This window comes from Myotis yumanensis, unplaced genomic scaffold (genome assembly GCF_028538775.1).
Source record: "Myotis yumanensis isolate MYYU_CA2020_CCGP unplaced genomic scaffold, mMyoYum1.0.hap1 SCAF_9, whole genome shotgun sequence".
NCBI lineage: Eukaryota > Metazoa > Chordata > Mammalia > Chiroptera > Vespertilionidae > Myotis > Myotis yumanensis.
In genome coordinates this window covers 75,787,231-75,801,716 of record NW_027223760.1, presented here as the reverse complement: position 1 = coordinate 75,801,716, position 14,486 = coordinate 75,787,231, and the positions used below count along the sequence as shown (strand labels likewise).

General features: G+C 42.3%; 1 protein-coding gene across 2 annotated transcripts in view; it reads right to left on the bottom strand.

The window, feature by feature from the left end:
• Positions 1–14,486, bottom strand: part of SUGCT (succinyl-CoA:glutarate-CoA transferase) — a 527,109-nt gene that overhangs the window by 77,429 nt on the left and 435,194 nt on the right. For both annotated transcript variants that reach the window (XM_070425193.1, XM_070425194.1), the window contains one exon: positions 13,179–13,242. In XM_070425193.1, coding sequence (XP_070281294.1) covers positions 13,179–13,242 — 64 coding nt within the window. The remainder of the gene's footprint in view (positions 1–13,178; positions 13,243–14,486) is intronic.

The window sequence follows — 14,486 nt, the reverse complement described above, 5'->3', positions numbered from 1 at the left end:
GCTCTAACTTTATAACAAAGCCAGCCCCCAGTGAGCAAGAGGAAATTTGCCCACACAGCACCCAGACCACGGGTGATCACTGACAGGATGCGAAATCCAGGAACATCAGGGTGGCAGCTTATATCCTGGGTCTTTGCATGTATAGCCCAAACATTTCTCTTTTTTTCCTCTTCCCAAACTGCTTTTCTGTTAATGTGTGAAAACAGTACAACTTAAAGGAAATATAATCCACATGTTATGGTGCATTTACACTTATATGCTCTTGAGAATATGAAAATGGCCTACCAATGCATTTTCCAATGGCTTTTTTTTCATAGAAGCACAATTATAGATTTTGTAAAAATAATAATAATAAATAATAAATAAAAAATAAAAAAAAACTGAATCCCCAAAGGAGGTAGACTCAATCTAAGTTCAAATTCTTGAATGTAAACATTCTTTAAATAAATTTCCAAGCTGATCTTTAAATGAAAGATTTAAAAATATATTAAGCAGCCTTTAAGTTAGAGGTCAAAGTTGTAAGGTCAAAAGCATAAGAGTGAGCTTAATTTTCCTTTTTGGCTCAACTTCAGGAAATAATAGTAAATAGAGAAAAGAAGACAGATTTCAGGGATACTCAAACTTGGATTTGGTGCTGCAACATTCACCAAGTCCCAATTTTCTCATCTGTAAATTGGACATAATAATATATGGTTTACTGAATTGTCCTAGAGATTAAATAAATTATATATATAAAGGGCTTACATACACACCCTATACAGAGAAGTACTCAACAGATGTTTGCTCATATTCTTTTTTTCAAATTTAAATGTTCCATGGTAATGATGTCATTAAAATCCATTCACATAATATATTTATATTTAGTACAGTGAATTGCATTTTCCTTTAAATTAAAAGAACAAAAAGATTGATCCCATTAGCACAAGATTATAAGGCACTAAAACAGCATTTCTCAACCTGTGGGTCGCGACCCCTTTGGGGGTCGAATGACCCTTTCACAGGGGTCGCCTAAGACCATCGGAAAACACATATATAATTACATATTGTTTTTGTGATTAATCACTATGCTTTAATTATGTTCAATTTATAACAATGAAAATACATCCTGCATATCAGATATTTACATTATGATTCATAACAGTAGCAAAATTACAGTTATGAAGTAGCAAGGAAAATAATTTTATGGTTGAGGGTCACCACAACATGAGGAACTGTATTAAAGGGTCGCGGCCTTAGGAAGGTTGAGAACCACTGCACTAGAAGGTAAAGTGAGTTACTTAAAGTCACACACCAATTTGAAGGTCCAGCAAAGAGAAAGCAAGTTGTCTTTGAGGAATTTATAGGGGTAAACTATATTTAAATCTATATGGGTAGTATTTCCCTATCTTTTTGTGGCTGCAGAATCTTATTTCACCACACCCTGTCCTGAAATTCCCAAAATGTCTTCTAATAACTTTTTTCATTTAATGAAAATTAGGTTTTGCTTACTTGTTTGAAAAGCATGTGGCTTCTTGTAATAACCTCAAGTAGAGGGTTCATAGGAACACTTGCAACAGACACAGGGTTTTGAGTAGGTTAGACTAATGGGTCACCCCTCTGAGAGTCACAGGGATGCTGAGACTTAGATGTGTTCAGGTGAAGGACACGTTGGGTGAACATTTCAAGGTCCCTCATCCCTTCCCCTCAGGTGGTATCTCAATCTTACTCAAAAGATGAGCTCAGAGACACATTGACTACTAATGCCATACCAGACAGATATAACAACATGGGGATATGGTTCCATGAAGACTGATACAGAACTGACATACACAAAATACCATTTGCTCCTACTGAGAAGACAAGCAATGAGCCCCATAGACCAGCTCAGTGTCAAATAAATCCTTTAACTACCATTTCTTCACCTCCTCCAATACTTATTATATTAACATAACACTGTGCTTAGTAAAAATTAAGCCATAATATCTTTAAATAAAAATATTGCTTACTCCATTGATTTTTTTTTTAGCTAAGCCTTTTGAACAGGAATATATCTTGATATCTTAAGAATCCATGTATTTTTTTTAATTTCCTATGGGATTCAGCCCAATTGTCATATCTTCATGGACTAAAAAGTCCCTACCTGGTGATGCTGGAGGAAAACAAAGCCATTCTTATCTCAGAGCATAAGAAGAATTCAGGCATAGATAAATCCAGCAATGAAGTCAAGCAACACACTCTAGGCTGAAACCCACTTGGTGGCAAAGATGATGTCACCTCTTGCTTATCCAAGTTAACTCCATAACATGGAAGTCCAAACTGGAAAATAATTTAATTTTTTTTATATTTAGCTATTACTTGGTATTTGAATTTATTTATCCAGCCAGTCTACTTGCCTAATTACATTTAATCACTTTATTCTCTAAGATTTATCATAAGGTCAGCACTAGAGTTTGATCCAGTAAAAGACTTCCCTGAGTACCCAATGAAAGTTGACTGCAGCAAATTGAAGAACTAAAGAACTGATCCCAGAAAATATCTGATACACTTTCTAAGACAAAATAACCAAAAAAAAAAAAAAAAAATGCTTTACTATCATTGAGGCTTCCACTCTTCCTGTGGCTTTTGATTTTTTTTTTAATCTTATTTTGATTTCTAGATTTGGCTCAGCATTCAGTGGTTCATTCAGATGATTTCAAACACAACTCTCACCTCAAGGATCATTCTGCATCTTGATATTTGAGAAAACATCCCAAATAATTTATAAGTCTAATTAAATATACACCAAGAAAAATCCTTTAGCTTAAATGTCACTTCCTAATACTGAAAACTTACTCTAATTTCATTGATAACTTATGACGAGTTTGCAAGAAGAGTTTCTTGTCTATTAGATGGATTTACTTACCTGAGTGTCTAGATTGATGAGCATATGTTGAAGAGGAACAACTGAGTTCTTGGCCACATTCCCAGTCCCAACTAATAGGGATATGAATTCCCTGAGAAGGAAAGCCCTGGTCTAACAAAATATGTCTTCCTCATGGCACAGAGAAGCATAGTTGATGAAGGTTCCTAAGTCCTATCAGTGACAGTAACTTGGCTCTTAGGGCTTCTTAGGTTCCTGATGGAAAGACATTCCTGGGGCTGTGATTCCCTCCTGCTTCCTCCAGGCTCTCCTAGGCAGGGAAGTCACTGTGCTATTCATTTCTCACTGACAGGCAACAAGGTCTGTGATCCTGCCTCACTACACGGGACTTCCAGAGAAGGCTGCCGGCACTCAATGTCAAATCGTCTGAGAATAACACTGATTTATTTAACCATCAGTACATTGCCTTGGGTTAAGGGTTTAATAAAGTTAAAAATAATTGAGGACTTTGGGAAGTACCATGGCTAGTCTATTTGAAAATTCACTTCCCTGCCAGCTTTCTCTCATTCTGTTGACAGACTGTAGAACCTTCCTTTCATCTCTTTCCTCTTTTTTACAGCTTAACCTGCTCCCTGAAGGGGTATGCTCTTTCTAGGAGACAGATTACGCACTACGCACAACATGAAAACTTTACACGCTTCCTGTTGTCACCTGAGAGATTTCTCTACCTGGAAGAAATAAGTTATCCCACCTTTTACTCTCAGGTTGGTTTTACTTAGAATTCCTTCTTAGAACTCACATATTTAAACTTTAAGGAGGGGTGTAAGCTGAAACTTTGGTTCCTCATAATTTTTCTTTTCTCCCAGTGAGACTTGTGACAGCTTTCCCCATAGCTGTTATCCATTATAGAAATTTAACTGCACTTTGAGGGTATGTGATTTCAAAAACACTAACTAATTTTGTACCTAAAGGGAAGGAAAAAAGCTAAAAGGAAAGGCAAGGCAAAGTCTCATGTAGCTAGAAGAGGAAGATTTGTAAGCAAGAGACTAGGTGGTAACTTCATTTATGTACTTCAAACTGGAAACAAACTAAAGAAGTGAAATGAATCTCTTTCGGATAGCTTCTACAGGTAGCCAGTCTGTTCATAAAAAAATGCATATTGCTTAAAATAGTCACAAATTATCTTTTTAAATTATTTTTTCATCTAAAGGTTTTTACTCTAATCATCATCCAGAAAATATCTATTAAGAACTTAGTTGGTATAGAGGGTGTTCGTTAGATGTTAAATGACAGCATCTTTCCTCCCAGAAGCTTACAAAAGAAAGGTGTTATGGACCATCTACACTAATAAAAGAGAAACATGGTAATTGGCGTACGACCGCTACCCTTCCCATTGGCTAATCAGCGTATCCTTATGCAAATTAACTGTCAGCCAAGATGGCGGCCGGCAGCCAGGCAGCTGGAAGCTAACAGGAGGCTTGCTTGCTGTGGACTCCAACGTTCCCCGCCGGCCTCTGAGCTTCAGTTGGAAACATAGTAACATTTACAGAAGATAAACAAAACTCCAGAAAGCTCCTGTCAGTCAGCCGGGATCTCAGAGCTGGAGTCGCAACATTGTTTCGAATACAGAAAACAAAGGCCAGAAACCTGCTTTCAGCCGAGCCTCAGAGAGAAAGCCGGCTCTCAGCTCCAGTGACAGCCATAGAAGGTAAATAAATGCCAGAATAAAAAAAAGAAAAAAAGGAGAGGTTTGGAGCTCCAGTCGCCCGCCAGCCTGAAAACGGCCCTCAGCCCCTCACCCAGACTGGCCAGGCACCCCAGTGGGGACCCCCACCCTGAAGCAACAAGATGGCGGCTAATTTGCATACTGAAGGCAGGCGGCAGCAGGCAAGGCTGTCTGCGGTCTGGGACCCGGATCTGTGACCCTGCCGGGCGGGATCAGCGGAGCCTCGAGGCCTCCCGGCACCGGGATCAGCGTGACAGGGGGCAGCGCCCAAACGCCCTGATTGCCCTGCGGCTCTGTGTGTGACAGGGGGCAGTGCCCCAACCCCCTGATTGCCCTGCGGCTCTGTGTGTGACAGGGGGCAATGCCCAAACGCCCTGATCAGCCCTGCGGCTCTGTGGGTGATAGGGGGCAGTGCCCCAACCCCCTGATCAGCCCTGCTCTGTGGGTGATAGAGGGCGGCGCCCCAACCCCGATTGCCCTGCGGCTCTGTGTGTGACAGTGGCGGCACCCCAACCCCCCCACGGGCCCTGCTCTATGTGAGACGGGGTAGAGCCATACCTCCCCATCGGCCCTGCCCTGAGTGTGACAGGGTGTGGCGCCTCAACTACCCGCCCCCCCCCCCCCCACGGGCCCTGCTCTATATGTGACAGGGGGCGGTGCCCCAGCTCCCCTATTGGCCCTACTCTGTGCGTGGCAGGGAGGAGCTCCCAAAACCCCTGATTGGCCCTGCTCTGTGTGTGACAGGGGGCAGCTCCCCAACCCCCTGATCAGCCCTGCTCTGTGCATGACAGGGGGGAGCTCCCAAAACCCCTGATTGACCCTGCTCTGTGCATGACAAGGGGGAGCTCCCCAAACCCCTGATGGGCCCTACTCTGTGTGTGACAGAGTACGGAGCCCCAAGCCCCGATGGTCCCTGCTCTGTGTGTGACAGGGGGCAGCGCCCCAACCCCCTGATCGGCCCTGCTCTGTGCATGGCAGGGGGCAGCGCCCCAACCCCCTGATCGGCCCTGCTCTGTGCGTGGCAGGGGGCAGCGCCCCAACCCCCTGATCGGCCCTGCTCTGTGCATGGCAGGGGGCAGCGCCCCAACCCCCTGATCAGCCCTGCTCTGTGCGTGGCAGGGGGTGGCACCGCAACTTCCCTATCGACCCTGCCTTGAGTGTGACAGAGGGCGGTGCCCCAACCCCCCAATCGGCCCTACCCTGAGCGTGACTAGGGGTGGCATCACAACCTCCCCATCCGCCCTGCTCTGTGCATGATAGGGGGCGGCGCCCCAACTCCCCAATCGGCCCTGCTCTGAGCCCGACCAGGGGCTGCACCTAGGGATTGGGCCTGCCCTCTGCCACCCAGGAGCAGGCCTAAGCCAGCAGGTCATTATCTCCTGAGGGGTCCCAGACTGCGAGAGGGCACAGGATGGGCTGAGGGACCCCCTCTCCCCCCCCGAGTGCACAAATTTTTGTGCACTGGGCCTCTAGTCTTTTATATAAGCTGCCAAACACTCAGAAATAAAACATGTCAGATAATCAAATAACAAACATTCAACTTTTTCAAAATTCACTATAAAATCCAAACATCAGAATTCTAATAATCTGGTTTGAGCTACATTAATTCATAGTGGTGATTGCTCTTCCCACATCCGACATCCACTAGCTAAGAATTGTTGCACGTTCCAAATATGAATATTAAAATCCTATGGGAAGAGACTTATGAAACGTTTCATTTAAAATCACTTCGAGCTACTTTCTGAAAAACACAGGGCGGGGGGGGCGGGGGGGGCGTGGGATAGCAGGCAAGGCTAATTCCATTGAAACTCATTTTCTATGCACAGAAGACGGCTTCCTTGCCACAGCGCTGACACACTCATCAGTACAATACTTCCCAGCAGTGCCACTGGAGTCAAGTAACCGCAACCCACATGCACAGGGAAACATCTGACAAAGACTGTGGGGAGGAACTGAGCTCACAGCAAACTCTATTTCAGTGATATTCTTTGAAGTTTGGAACTCAGCACCAAGACTGTTTTGGCCCCTACACACTACGTGGAAAGACATTCCACTCTGGCTAAAAGTCCAGTGGGTAGCAGTATTTCAAGAAGAAGGTGCAAATGGTGGGTGAATGGCTCAGTGGAAACTGGCAGTCCTTTTGATATAATCACTGATTTAAGATCTTTTCAGTAAACTAACAAATAAGGTGATGTTTATATAATGGCCAATGTCTTGCTGAAGAAATATCATGGTGGGAACTCCAATGTGCCTTTGCCTTCCAGTAATTAACAAATTTTTTATCTATTTCAGTTTAAAATGCATGATAATATGAGCTTTATAAAATTCTTTAACCAACTTAGAAATTAACCCTGAACTCAATCAATCAGAACATCTGCCCAACTAGGTTTGAGGTTCCTACCCAAGCTCCTCTTGTAAGTCCCACCTTTCCCCCTAGATAGTAGGGATCTGAGAGACCCAGCATAGCTCTCCTGGACATTTTGATTTGTTTTGAATTTGGTCATTAGTTCTATCGTAGGTCTCATTCTTCTGGCCTCTGTCTACCTCCCCAGGGTAACCATAAGCCTGTCCCACTCCATTTCTCCGTTTGAGCCCTGTCTCATCTCCTCCAGATACTAGCACTGGGCCTCTTTGTTGCTCCTTCAGCCACACCAGGTTGGCTCCGCTGACAACTGGTCATTGTTCCCATGTCTGTTTACAGTTCACTTCTCAAGAAAACTTTCCTGATCCCACACACTAGCTTAGGTCTCCCTGGTCAGTCTTCCAGAGCACCGGGCTGTAGCCTCTGGTTTTCTATGGAAACGCTCATCCTGCTGCTCTGTATGCACTGAATGGTGCCTTCCCTGCCAAACTGTAATCTCCACGAGTGGCTCTGTCTGTTCTGGGGGCAGCTCTCTCACCAGATCTTCATAGAGCTTATGGAAGACAATAGGTTTAGGGAGTGTAGTTGTGTGTGGTGTGAGCATGTGTGTGTGCTTGAAGATTGGTCACTGCATCAGATTAAATTAGTTAATTAGGAGCAAATCAGTACATTGTGCCCAGTGTGCTCACACTTCTGCCACTAAGATAATGGTGAGCGAAAACTAAGGACTATGACCCTCATGGGGTATTATCAGAACGCCAGAATATTTAAGTCTGGCAAAGAAAAATATGATATATTTTCTCATTTATACCCCCATGAATAATAAATTTTATTAGTTTCTTTCCATTTTTAACTGTAAAATAGGCTTTAAAGCTCAAATGAGAGAGTAGTGTCATGAGCAGTACATGAAATAAAGAACAACAGCATTAGCATTAATATAACTACAATTCATATTTAGTGATAATTCATGAGCATTAACTAGATTGCATACTTTAACTATGACATGTATATATACAAAATAAATGTCTTTCTTAATTATTTATTGTGTTGGAGATGATGGGAAATGATATAAAAAGTATATTGGAATATATGTTAATTAATAAAGGAGATAGTTTAGATCATATTACATGGTATATTTTAATATTGGTAATGGCTGCAAATATTGTAACAATGTATTAAATGCTCACAATAATTATTTAAGTAGGCAACAGGAATTTTGAAGAGGCAAATAATTTCCCAATAGTTGGGAAACACTGGTTGACCAATATCTTTCAGTATTAATCAATTAGGAGTACACAGGAGCTCTAATTTGAGAATCTGAGGGAATGGTGTGGACTTACACATCTCTAAAAAGGTACAATCAAAATTACATAAGAATTATTGCTTTCTTCAAGGGACAGGTTTCTAGTAACTACTAAGACATAATGCTTCAGGTAAATTAATAGAATATATCAAAATTTCAGTACAGGTTCACTAATAACAAAGGAAATATAAATAAGTAGTTTGAAGTAATGTCAACAGGATTTTTTTATTGTAAATGTGAAGATGCAGATATAAAGGGGGTGGCAAAAGTAGATTTACAGTTGTAAGTACGTGAAACAGTTTATTCTTGTATTATTGTTTACTAGAGGCCCGGTGCATGAAATTCATGCACTTTGGGGGGGGGGGGGGGTCCCCTCAGCCTAGTCTGTGCAGTCCGGGAGTCCTGTGGGGAGCGGGCTTAAGCCATCAGTCAGATATTTCTAGCGCTGCTGCGGAGGTTGGAGAGGCTCCCGCCACTGCCGCTGCACTCACCCACCCGGCTTCCCACAGCGGGAGAGCACTGACCACCAGGGGGTAGCTCCTGCATTGAGCATCTTCCCCCTGGTGGTCAGTGTGTGTCATAGCGACTGATTATTCTGCCAATGGGGCCGAAACTGGCTCTCTGACATCCCCGGAGGGGTCCCAGATTGCAAGAGGGCACAGGCCAGGCCAAGGGACCCCACTGGTGCACAATCAGGGCCAGGGAGGGATGTGGGAGGTTGGCCAGCCCGGGAGGGACCGGCCTGCCTTGCTCAGTCTGGATCGGCCGGACCCCAGCAGCAAGCTAACCTACTGGTCAGAGCGTCTTCCCCCTGGTGGTCAGTGCATGTCATAGTGAGCAGTTCAGCAGCTTTGCATATCATTAGCATATTAAACTTTGATTGGTTGAACGGCCAACTGGACGACCGGACACTTAGCATATTAGGCTTTTATTATATACTATTCTTGTGTTATATATTTTTCCATAGAAACAACTGTAAACCTATTTTTGCACACCCATGTATATGCAAATCTAGAGAAATACATTTAATGAATTCAAAATGTGTCTCCACTGGCTAACTAGCAAACAGTGTAGCATAAAATCACCTTTCACTCTACCCACTTTTTCTGTTTTGGCAGATTCACTTTAATGAGGCATTGTGGGAGAGTCTGAGTTATTTTTACAACATTCATGAGGTCTCCAAAGGGAACATTTACAAAGAAAGACAGAACTATCATAGGTAAATAAAATCAATGAAAGGGGCAATCCACAGGAAAAATTTAATTATTTACTGTGAAATTATTTATATTAATATATCTTATCCTGTTTGAGAGGCCCCTTACTAGGATACACTGAATTAGAAGAAACAATAGCAACTTTTTATCTGATTTTCTCTCCCTTTTCATGGGGAGTCCAGGTGTATTGCCTTGGAGAAACACTCAGATACTAATTTTGAAAATGACCTAAATGCATCCATTTCATCCCAAATCTGAGACTTCCAATATTGATAATTCTATAGAAAGGATAAAAGGTAAGTCAATAAGATAGATATATAAAAATATGCTTAAGCTCTATAGAAATTAAAGGAACAAAAATAGCCCTGGTTGGGTGGCTCAGTTGATTGAAGCATTGTCCTGTACACCAAAAGGTGGCTGGTTCAATCCTCAGTCGGGGGGGGGGGAGGGGGGGCATAAAGGAAGCAACCAATGGATGTCTCTCTCTTCCTCTCTCTCTCTCTGGGGTCAATGGAAATATGCCCTCAGGTGAGGGAGGGAGGGAGGGAGGGAGGGAGGGAGGGAGGAAAGAAGGAAGGAAGGAAGGAAGGAAGGAAGGAAGGAAGGAAGGAAGGAAGGAAGGAAGGAAGGAAGGAAGGGAGGGAGGGAGGGAGGGAGGGAGGAAGGGAGGGAGGAAGAGAGGAAAGAAGGAAAGAAGGAAAGAAAGAAAGAGAGAGAGAGAGAGAGAGAGAGAGAGAGAGAGAGAGAGAAAGAAAGAAAGAAAGAAAGAAAGAAAGAAAGAAAGACAGACAAACTCCCAAAGAGAATAAAGATAAAAATGAAGAATAAGAAAGATTACGACAGATCTGAGAATTCTGTCATGGTAACTTGAATTTTTGACCCAAGCCTTATTTACCCCTCCGAAGCCTTTACCAGTTTCACGTAAAAAGATATTTATTTCCCCAGCTCTTGGGATACAGCCTAAAAGCTGCTTTGGCCAATAGAGTGCGGGCAGAAGGATCTGACAGCTCTGCAGAAGGTCTTAAGTGGCCTTGTGGTTTCTGCTTAGTTTCTTGCTCTCCTGCCATTGTCATGACAAGAACAGGAGAGACACACGGAGCAGAACTGAGGCTAACACAGTGAGGAGGCAAACCTCACTAGATGCCAGGCTTGCACCTGTAATAAAAGCTACCCGGGCAAGTCCAACCCCGCTCAGCCATCCCCCACTTAGATCCACATCCATGGAATAAATAAATGCTTATGCTAGAGTGCCACTGAGATTTTTGTGGTTATTTGTTATACAGCTTTCTTGTGACTATAACTAACAAATACACGTGTAAATTCAAGTGAGTGAAATGGGTATACATCTCCCTTTAAGGAATCTGAAAAAATATTTCCCATCTTCCTGAGTTACCTGGAAGTCAGCAAATTCATGTCTGATTGATTGAGAGAGGATTACATCCAGTGAGTTCATTCTAGGTTGGCCACTGGCTTACTTGTTTCCTTACTTTCATACTAATATTTGTACTAACTTTCTAGTGTTTAACCTTTCCTCTCATGTGTTGGGGATATAAATGACTGTCGGACCTCATCTTTAAACTTGGGGAATTAAATTGGACCAGTGGTTCTTGGGTTGTTCGTTAGGGCCGATGGTTCTAAGGAGGGATTTGGAAGGCATGATGAAAGTAAAAGGAAGTCAAACAGCTGGAGTGCTAATCTATCGACCAGCAAAACTCTGTTTTGATCTGTTTTAGATGATCAGTTTACTGTTTAAAAAATAAAGTTAAAACTACTGGACAAAATGCCTTTTAAAGTCTTTTCATACTGAAAACTCTGTGATTACATTTTGACCACCCCCTTCCCTTTATTGCTATTACCATGACCCTCACTTAAGACATCAGTACCTGAACTCCTGTAATAACTTCTTAACCTGCTGTAAATTATACACTGTCATTTTACTCCCCTGCTTAAAACTAGAGTGAAATCAGATTTAGTGGGGCCTTCAAGGCTCTGCCCTGCTCTCTAGTCTCATGTCCTGGCTTAAAACGCACCCAGCTCCTTCCCACCTCAGGGTCGTCTCACATGCTGGTCCCTTTGCTTGGAATGCTCTTCCCCCTACTCTCCAAATGTTGACTTCTTTACATCCTTCAGTTCCCAGTTGATAAGTCATCCTCTGATCAACTAAATTAACACAGGTCCCTCTTTCCCCATTATTCTCTGTGACAGCACCCTGTTCATTCCCCTTCCTTGCACATACCATGAATTATAGTTATAGGAACATTTGTTGATTGCTTTTATTGCCAGAATTTCCATTGAGAATGAGCTCCATGTGGCCAGGAGCCAAGGAATCTGGTTTATTTTTTCATTCTGAGGACCCAAAGCATTGCCTGCCACATAGTATACGCTCAATAATATGAACGAATAAAAGCCTTTCTTAGCTTTTATTAACATGCTTTTCCCCTATTACCTTTCTACATGATATATCATTTCCATATTAACATATGATCTCAGTCTCTGATATGCTTATACCTGCTCTTTCTCTCTCTTAGTTACCTTCCTTAATTTGTGTATAATGTTCCCTATATTCCTGGGCATTAGAATTTTCTATTTCAATTTTATTTATTTATCATAATTCCCTCTTATTATTATTTTTAATATATTTTATTGATTTTTTTACAGAGAGGAAGGGAGAGGGATAGAGAGTTAGAAACATCGATGAGAGAGAAACATCGATCAGCTGCCTCCTGCACACCCCCCACACACACACACTGGGGATGTGCCCGCAACCAAGGTACATGCCCTTGACAGGAATCGAACCTGGGACCCTTGAGTCTGCAGGCTGATGCTCTATCCACTGAGCCAAACTGGTCAGGGCTTATTATTATTTTTTACATGCCAGTGGCCATTATCTGATCTGTTCTGGGACAATACTGTAAGTTGATCCCAAATCTTAGAAGAAAAGGAAAAAAAAAAGTGCATGGTTTGTGCATAGTCTGGAAAATAGGGACACAATGAAGAATGTGGCATGTTTTACCAGCAATCCCCAGAGCAGAGACAACAGACCTGAGGAATGGTCACATTATGATCACTAGAGAAGTGAAGCCTGTGTATGTAACAGGTTAATCATAAGCTCTTGCTACAGTCTGGATGCTTTGAGAGGAGGAAGAAGGTTCCTGGCTACAAGGAAAAGAATTCCCCCCGGAAGTATAAAGTTGGCATTTTGGCCAAAATTCTTTGGGTGAGTTTGTTTGGTCTGAGTCAAATTACAAAACTTCAATATATTCTGAGTTTCCCGAAAACATTTAGTTTCTTGATCTACAAAGCTAAGATCGAGACCCTAAACCATAGTTCAGAAAGAAAAATGCCCTGGCCTGAGCAGTCAGTAGCCTTCACTGGACACCACCTCTACGGAGCCTGGCTTCCTTTCTCATTCGCATATGAACCGCATGTAATTTCATAATATTTGCCATATCAATCATTACTTATCTGCTGGCAATTTCACAATGTACCTTTGTGAGTACATGATTACAGAAAATGGAGTTAGGTGATACAAGCATTTTGCTGACCGTGAGACAGTCAGATATTTGTTAGAGCAAAGACACATTTCTGTAGCCTCAGCATGCAGTCTTGTTGGTGTGACTCTAACTTTCATCAAAAACAAAAATTTTGGACAATGTCTTGACAAGCTGTTTGGGGTATAAACATAGGGAACAGTTTATTAAGGAAGGTAGTAAGAAAAATAAAAGTTTTCAAACCTGGGACTGATATCTTCCCCACAGTTGGATGTTTCATTTCCATAATGAGGCCATTGTGTAACACCTTAAAATGTAAAAAGAGAGAGAAAATACATTACAAATAAAATTATCTTCAACCTCAAGGTATATAGAAAGCCACCAATTCAGTCCATTGACGAAAGATATTAGAAAAGAGAGATGCTTGAAATTTTTGTTTCAAAGTAAATATTTGATACAAAAATAACGTTTCTATTTTGTATTTTACCAAATGAAGCTAAAAAAAATAAGATTCTTCCCACTCTTAAAAATATTATTTGCTCCTAAATTAGGGTATGATCTTCCCCCTTCATCTAGGTATGATCCTCTAAATCAGCGGTTCTCAACCTGTGGATCGCGACCCCTTTGGGGGTTGAATAACCCTTTCACAGGGGTCGCCTAAGACCATCGGAAGACACATATGTAATTACATATTGTTTTTGTGATTAATCACTATGCTTTAATTATGCTCAATTTGTAACAATGAAAATACATCCTGCATATCAGATATTTACGTTACGATTCCTAACAGTAGCAACATTACAGTTATGAAGTAGCAACGAAAATAATTTTATGGTTGGGGGTCACCACAACATGAGGAACTGTATTAAAGGGTCGCGGCATTAGGAAGGTTGAAACCAGTGCTCTAAATAATAAAGCTTCGCCTCTTCCTGCACTGCTTCATAGCAGGGTTTGGCCAAGGTCAACTCCAGGACAGGACAGGAAGAAGCAGACCTGGAGCAGAGGAGCCCCCTGGGGTGGCACATATGCTCCTGGCAATTTATTTGGTGGAAGGTATGGGGAGTCAGTGCAGTTTGAAAGGTGAAACAGAGCATCCAGAGGCCCAGTGACTTCCAGAAGTGGACAGACTCAGGGCTGCTGTGACAAGCAATGAACAGAGCCAGCTGTCAGGGGAGCCCAGAGTAGGCCCAGGTCAGAGGCCTGAGCAAGAGATTGAAAGCAGAGATGTTTTCAGTGATAGTGAGACCTTTATCATAAGACTGGGCTTCATCACTAGGATTCCACTATCCTGCAGTCAGTTTGGGGCAGGTTGGGGAGGGAGGAGACAACTGGAAAAAAAAAAAAAAAAAAAGCCAAAGACCTCATCTTAGAGGGCCTGTTAGACTCTCATGCACTGGGACCAAGAGGGATATTTATTAGTATCCCATTAAAAACACAAGGTGACTTGGTCTCAGGGTTAAGATTCAAGGTCAGTTACTGTCTAACAGGGACAATCTAGCAGTGCCCAACCAGCAGAAATCTGACTTGATGCTGAATTGCTTGACTACTGAA